Here is an 8,129-nt window from a genome sequence, read left to right as displayed (position 1 = left end):
ATGCATTTAATAATGATGTATTTTAGCTAAAAACATAATCTTTTCCTGACTCTTACCAAGGTGCTTCAATGCTGTGTTCTTTAAAGAGAAAATGCTGTTTGTGTTCAGGTTCTTGTGATGAGCCGTTTAATAAAATAAAATGGATGAGCCCCTTATTTTGCCATTCATATTGTATATTGTTAGCCTTTGTAAGATTGAGAAAAGAATGCTATCAATGATGAAAATTACAACACTGCCATCTTGCAGTTCAGAAGGCTGTGCTGCATTATGATTTTAGTTTTGCATCCTTCAGGGAGCTTGCAAACTGATACCGGTTTCAAACAATACAAAAAATAGAGATTTTTATTGTAATAATAACACTCCTGGGTTGCTAAAACCCAATTTACACATGTAATGGTTCATAAGCGCAGTTCTCCTTATCATATATATTATATAGGTCATGTAGACATTGCCTTTGTGACCTCCAGCTGTGTCTCAGTTGTTTATAAAAGAGGAAAACATCTGTTCTGTTGGTGACCCCATCCTTTAATTATCTTTCTGTTTATCTTTGTTTCTCTACCTCTATGCCTCCTTTTGCTCTCTTTCCTCCATCGCCGCTCCCTCCTTTCTGCCTCTCCTTGGGTCATTAGCATGTTGCTGATGGGGGCCGGTCATCCATTGAGCGGTGTGGGGAGGTTTTGGCCGGGGCTGCAGCAGGCCTGTCAGGGCAGGTCATTAAGAAAACGACGGGTCGTGGAATACACAGACAAGGTTGATTGGTTTCCTGCAGCCGTCAGCAGAGCCCTGCAGCATCTCCTGACCCTGTGGGCCCATCTAACCTGCGTGCACACACACAAGCACCTGCATGAGGAAACACACAAAAGACATACTTTTGCATACACATGAACTCTCAGAACCTGTGCAGCCATACAACACAGTAATGTATCATATGTATTCACACCTCTGACCAAAGGCTAAAGACTGGTAAAGGATGATGGGGAGCCACATTCAGCTGATTAACTTGATCCCGATCTGAAAACCCAGCTTGCTGCCAGTTTTTAGATCCCCTAGTAATAGTGTTCAGCTTGGCATTAATCCAGACAGCATGCCTACTGCTCCTACTGTCAAGACCAGGGTATCCAGGGTAGAGCCAAAGGAGCACAGTGAAAAAATAAAATAAAATAAAATAAAACGCCTGAAGTTGACCCCAGTTTTCTTGAAAGGTCATGTGTGGGATTGAATGTGGCTGTGTTCAGGGAGTGGCTCTGTCATGCATGCATAGATGGAATACTACCCAGCATCCATCTCTGCTGTCTGTTGTGCTGTGAATGTCAAAACCCAGAGGCTCTAACACCCTACCTGACCCCCCCCTAGTTTCCAGCTGCCCTTGCCTACCTGATGAACAGAGCCTCATGCCTGGGGCTTCTGTGCTCCAAATGAGCCCTATAATAATGTTACTTCAAATGTCAAAGGCAGGGCTATTATCGCGGTGCGTGTTCAGGGGTATGTTGCATGTTGTTGGGAGGATACATCATGTTTTGTAGCTGCCATAGCAGTCCCTCCATCTCTCAGTGTAATCAAATGCATTAATGTGTAAAAATGCCATTTAGCACAGCGATTCTGACTGCAGGCTGGTTAGTAGACACTGATAGACGGATAGGGTTTGACTGACAGTTCCCGGCTGTGGCCTGTCTGTGGGTGTTAATGACACACAAGCCTGTCTTCATGCTGCAGGGACCGGCATGATTGTGTGCTGGTCCTGCTCAGAACTTTGCAGCCCATATGTAGATCAGGGATGCCAAACTCATTTTACATGGTGAGCCCACTTAAGTGGCCCGGACCAGTGAAAGTCCCCTTTCAGTCAGTGTGAAGAAGTTTATTACACATTTAAACCCTGATATATTTTAATATAAGAATAAGAAGTGCAATTTAAAAAATTCATCCCAGTTGTTCTGCATGATAAAGAAATGCTGCTGCAGAAAATAGAAGAAATCTGTCAGCATGACTCTTTGGGCATAAATTGTAAGAAATAAATCTCAAATTACAGAAATAGTTCTGTTAGTATAATGCACAGTTTGTCTTTTTTTGTTTAATAGAAATTTCTATTGTAGATAGTGAAAAACAGGATCTTCTCTTCTGTTCATCTGTTACTTATTTACCATGGTGTAGAATGAATGACATGGGGGAAGGTCTTTATCGGTGGGAAAAACCATAAAAACAGAAGTTCAAATTTATGCCTTCCTTCACATTTTCCAAAGTCGTCCAGTGAACTAGACTGAAGTCTTTGCCGAGCTGATTCTGGTCCCCAGGCCTTATGGTTCATATCCCTGGTCTAGATGATGCAGATTTGTGCTGTCACCAAGAGCAGTGTGCAGTATTGAGTGTAACACACTGCAAAAATAACTTGTTACTTATTACTGTATTAAATCTAGTAATTACATTCAATTTGCAGTTATGACATTACTTGCATTACAAATGTACTTCAGTTTCTCCATGATGGGCAGATGGAAAGGGAAAATAAATGTCAAACGTGGATTTTTCCACCTGCAGTCAGCTGATTGCAGTTCATTTACAAAGATGATGAAAATGTGGCGTGGTCTATAGCTTTTGAGTGGGGATATGGGCTTTAAAAAACAAAACAATAAAGGAACCAATGGTGGTGTGAAGCGTAAACTTCGTTTAGGACTGAAACAATTGGATTACACTGCTAACACGACATTGGCTCTTTGCATGCATCTGCAGAGATGCCATGCTAACATAAAGCTAGCGAAGAGGCCAGAGTGAGTATATGCAGACTTAAGCCCAGCAGCTAGACCCTGGACTTTAACAGGTAACAAAGGCAGTGATGAGGAGTCAGGCTTGGAGCACCATAGGCGTCATTTCTACCTGTACACGTTGCTACAGTAGAATTGCTGTAGAGATTGATTCAAAGCCTTTTTGGGTTGGTTTTCAGCTTCACTACAGTTGCTACAGTTTGCACAGGTTCACGAAATTGAACTACAGAAGATTGGAAAAATGTCTTGTCTGTTTTATCTGTATTGTTGTTGACCATGTCCATGTACTCATCTTTTGATGGCTGATTGCAGAAGGATACCAAACCATCACTGTATTCAAATGGTCTCCACAATCACCAGATTTCAATCTAAGAGCACCATTGTGATGTGGTTATGTGGGAGATTTGAATCATGGATGGGCAGCCAACAAATGTGCGGCAGCTGTGTCATGCTATCATGTTAGTGTGGACCAAAATCTCAATCTAAGATGGTTCTGAAGACAATAGAGGGTGCAACACAGTACTAGCAAGGTATACCTAATAAAGTGGCCAGTTAATGTTTGTTCTTGACCATAAGACTTGCATACCACAGTTACTGTAGCTAACACTTGCAGTGATTACCACCATTACATTGATGTCATCAACAATCAACTGTAACTAGTTTATTCAGCTCTTCTCTTCTTATTTTAAACAAGTAAACGCATGATTTTTATTAAAATATTCTTTATAGCAAGTGTGTTTTCATGTAGCAGAAGATTAAATTGGTTCTTTTAGCTTTAATAAATAAATGTGTAATCTTTTTAAGGAATATCAATTTCAAACTATGGCATGATCACAACAATTGCTTAATATTGTATGGTAAAGATCCCGCAGTAATTATAAAATGCATTGACAGTCACTTTTTTGTCTAAATTCTCCTCTAAAGCTGCAAGGACACAGAAAGCGATTTGACACGCCTGCCAGAGACCACAGAATATTGATGAAATTTAGCAACTTCAAGTGATTTTCTGGTTAAAAACACACTGTCTAGGCCCCGAGATAAACTTTTCTCAACTTCAGTGCGGACGACTGAAGCCACTACCAGTGAGAGTGCCTTACACCGGTAATTGACACATGACAGGGTAGTGAATACATTAGAGGGTTACCTAGGCAACCGGAGCCTGTGATGTCTGCTAGTGACCAACCTTCACTTTCAAAGTGATGCACAGTGAGCACATCGCTCCCTGTGTGGACGCAGCTTCATTTTGGCGTGCTCCACACACCAACACACACATTTGTGAGGCAATGTACACACTCTGGCATTAGCCCAATATAACTGCTAATGGGACCTGTCTTAGAGGTGAAGCGTTGTTAACCTTTGATCAACCCTAGGCTCAACCACTTATAGGCTAGATAGAATTCATCACATTTCTGACTGACCAATTTCACACCCGTGACAATGACGAACACGCGAAGAGAGAGATGACCAAGAAACGTTTTAGCACTCCCTTTTATTTTCTGCTAATAGATAGACTTTTACTGTTTCTTAAATGTTAAATTCTTTTCAGTAAGTGATTGTCATTACACAAACAAGCCTGCTGACTGGATAATGTGTTGTTTGCATTAATGAATTAGTGAAAAGCATTCCATGAACCAGCTAGTCAGCCAGAAGCTGGATGTCAGGGCGGGTGTGTTTAACTCACTGTAACTGCCAGTTAACCAGGCTGCAATTAAGATGTTAGCTTTGTAAGGATGACAAAGTGGGGGTGAGGGGTGGGGGGCACCCAAACCAAAATAGATTTCCATGACTTCTTTTTAATAGCAATAGCAATTAATCCAAACTATATCCTGTGTATTTCATGTACCAAAAGCACAGGAGAGTTATGACACATTGTTCTTTAAATGTTACATTTTTTAATTTATCGTGTTTTTGACAGTTTTGATAAAACACCCATGTCAAACAAGGAGGCAAATGGCTAAATTACAGAGTCATCACCTCAGGACTAATCCGCTGCTTAAGATATTGTAATGTAGTACTTTTTTTTTGTTGCTATTTTGCATTTATTCATCAGGTGAATAGTGTGTGTGTGTGTGTGTGTGTGTGTGTGTGTGTGTGTGTGTGTGTGTGTGTGTGTGTGTGTGTGTGTGTGTGTGTGTGTGTGTGTGTGTGTGTGAGATACAGTACGGCCAAGCAGCAAGACAAGGGCAGGTGAATGATTGCAAGTCTAATTAACAGGGTGGTGGCTCCTGCGCTGAGCTGCTTCGAGAGACGAGTCGTCAGAGACTCAGAGGTGCCGGGCTCAGTGGGGAGGACTCAGAAAAACAGCTTTAATTGGTGGGAGTTATTTATAGACAAAGCACCTTTTCCAGGGTTAGTGGGTTAAGTCTGTTCAGTCCTCTGTGGGGACAACTATGTTTGATGGGAACAAACAGAGCATTACCAAAAAACCTGCATCACCTCCCCATCTCTTTATATGCACATCGGAAATCCAGTGCACACACACACACAAATGCAGATATAGCTATAGCTATATACTGCTGAGCTGTTGCACCTTTCCCACGCACTTAGACATGCTGTTGACATCCTGGGTCTTGTGCAGAGCAAAAGAAAGTGAGAGACAGTAGGAGAATAACTGAGAGAATGAGCAAGAAAGTGAGAGAAGGGGTACAGAGATGTGGATGAAAAAGACAAGGTGGGGAGGTTGCTCCTGGGTTGAATCCCTCATTGGAAGCGTCTTCATCTGCCGGCCAATCCTCCTGGGGGCCTCTACCTCTCCATTTCATTAGTTTGTCAGCCTGCACGAAGGATTGTGCATTAGGCCTTTAATTTAGTGGATAGCCAGAGGCTGGCTGCCTGGTGCAACTCTCAGCTCCAACAGGCTGGAATCTAACTAGGATCAACTTAGCTCAACTTAATGCACACACACACACACACACACACACACACACACGCACACGCACACGCACACACACACACACACACACACACACACACACACACACACACACACACTCACTCAAGCATGTTATGCCGGTTTCAGCTGAAACAATGTTTCAAACCATATTCCAGGGTTTTTAGTTCACCATTTATGAGGTTTCAAGAAGAAAATAAAAGGCAGATCTGAATGTTTGAAAATGTTTTGGAAGAATTCTGTAAAGACGAGATGAAAAATACTCAAAGGATAAATTCAATTGGTTTATTATTTAGATAAGTTGAAAAAAAAGTTAAACAAGCAAGTAAATAAAGAAACAAGGTAAAATGAAGTAATAATGAAAAAACCTTAAACAAGTAAATAAAGAAACAAGGTAAAATGAAGTAATAATGAAAAAAGTTAAACAAGTAAATAAAGAAACAAGGTAAAATGAAGTAATAATGAAAAAAGTTAAACAAGTAAATAAAGAAAAAAAGGTCGAGGAGAGAAAACCCCAACAATCCCCTCTGAGCAAGCACTTGGCGACAGTGGGGAGGAAAAACTGCCTTTAAACGGGCAGAAACCTCCGGCAGAACCAGGCTCAGGAGGGGACAGTCAACTGCCGGGACTGGTTGGGGGGGTGAACAGAGGTGGAGCAAGACGAGGCTACATCAGGTGAGGAAGCAGTAGCGTCTCTCCTCCGGAACAAGCGGAACCATTTTGTCTTCTTTTTCATGCACTTTTCCACAAGCGCTTTTTTCTCCAGGATGAGATTTCTCAACTCATCGACTGTTTCTGCGTTTTGCTTTTCAAGTTTCTTACATCTTTGTTCCACCTCTTCTAATGTTGCTTGTTGTTCTTCAAGCTTGTCTTTGAGTTGTTTGGATGTTGCCTCCTGTACCAGCTTGTCCTTGTGCATGTTTTCATTTCTCTGTTGTACTTCTTTGTGCTCGTCTTCTAACTGCTCGTTTCTTTTCTGGATTTCTTGGAGCGTGAGCTGCAGGTCTTCATGTATTTTGTCTTGTTGTTGTTTTTGTGCCTGCATTTCAGTGTTTCACGCTTCAAGTTATTGAATTCCACCAAAATCCCTTAACGAGCTCTGAGTTGTTTCTCGCTATCTGATCGATCCTTTTCTGCATCTGTGAGCAGCGTTTCTCCAGTTTGTCCTTTTCTTCTTCCACTTTAGTTGCTTTGTCCTCCAGCTGATTACAAAACTCTTGCAGTTTTAGATTTTTAGACTCAAAGTCCTGGACAATACGTTTTCCTTCTTCCAGTCTTTCCTGCTGTTGCTCTTTCTGTTGAAGAAGGTCTTTATTTTGGCGCAGTGTTTCATCCAGGCTTTCTTTCAGCATTCGGTATTTTTCCTGCATGCTCTTCAGTTCGTGCTGCATGTCTCTTTGCTTTTTGTCCTGCTCTTCCTTCTGTTGGAGGATTTCTTTCTTTTCTTCCACAGCTTCATGGAGCTGTCTTTGGAGCAGCTGATACCTTTGGTCCATGTATTGGAGATCCCATTGTATCTTATCAGTCATCGTCTTCTTGTCTTGGAGCTGGTTGGTCATTTCTTTTAGTTCTGCACTCTTTTGCTTGTTTTCTTTAATGAGGTGCACAATCTGCTCTCGGGCCTGAGCAAACTTGATTCCCCAGCCCTCATTAATAATTTTTATGTCCGGCTGGTGCTGTTGTCTTTCTTCCAGCTCTTTATTTTGGGCTTCCATTCGTCTACACTTGTCCTCCAGTTGAAGTTTCTCTTCTTCAATTTGTTGCATTTTTTTCTGGAGATGGTAGATTTCCTTCCTACTCTCCTCTAATGCCCTTTGGGAGGATAAGACACCATTTGGGGAAATTGGCGGACCACGCCAGGAAGGAGAGGCGGCGTAATCTTTTTGAATTGGTTGGTTTTTTCTTGGAAACATGTTGGAGTCTCTATACGATGACTTTGAAAAGCTTTCCAAATGTTTCTGTGGTGAACGCTTGTAGGCTGCAAACACAGATGCTGCTAAAACGAACTAAAACTTGCTGTGTCTCACCCCTATTTAAGGAAAAACATCAAAGGACTTAAGATTCTTAAGATCTCCTTATTACATCATCACTCCCTAAGCCAGGGGTCTGCAACCTTTTACACCCAAAGAGCCATTTGGACCCGGTTTCCACGCAAAAGAAAACACTGGCAGCCGCAAATACTTTTTGACATCTAAAATGAAGATAACACTGTATATATTGTTTTTTATCTTTATGCTTTGTGTGAACAACTAAGGTGTGCTGCTTATGAAATCCATGAAGTGCTACAGAGAAAATTAAATTATATTTATGTAATCAACACATTTTGAACTCTTAAAGAAATATAACAAAAGGAAAGACACCCAGCTGAACTAAAATGATCCATGTAGCAAACAAAAACTGTTGTCAGCCGCCACCCTTATATCGCCTTTGGGCTGTTGGAGCCTTGACCTGACTCTTAAAAAATAATTGGAAAAAAGCACTATGCT

At 41.4% G+C, this 8,129-nt stretch overlaps 1 protein-coding gene across 1 annotated transcript; it reads right to left on the bottom strand.

Moving 5' to 3' along the window:
- Nucleotides 1–6,704: 6,704 nt before the first annotated feature.
- Nucleotides 6,705–7,358, bottom strand: LOC120443086 (tropomyosin-2-like). The gene has a single exon (XM_039620863.1). It carries the CDS (start codon nucleotides 7,356–7,358, stop codon nucleotides 6,705–6,707), a length of 654 nt encoding a protein of 217 aa, XP_039476797.1.
- Nucleotides 7,359–8,129: the final 771 nt, after the last annotated feature.

This window comes from Oreochromis aureus, linkage group 12 (genome assembly GCF_013358895.1).
Source record: "Oreochromis aureus strain Israel breed Guangdong linkage group 12, ZZ_aureus, whole genome shotgun sequence".
Classification (NCBI taxonomy): Eukaryota; Metazoa; Chordata; class Actinopteri; order Cichliformes; family Cichlidae; genus Oreochromis; species Oreochromis aureus.
Note: the sequence above shows the minus strand (reverse complement) of the source record. Positions and strands in the feature narration are given on the sequence as shown.

Bases quoted from the DNA above. Each gene is read 5' to 3' on its own strand.
- LOC120443086 (XM_039620863.1), bottom strand. From the start codon at position 7,358: ATGGAAGCCCAAAATAAAGAGCTGGAAGAAAGACAACAGCACCAGCCG.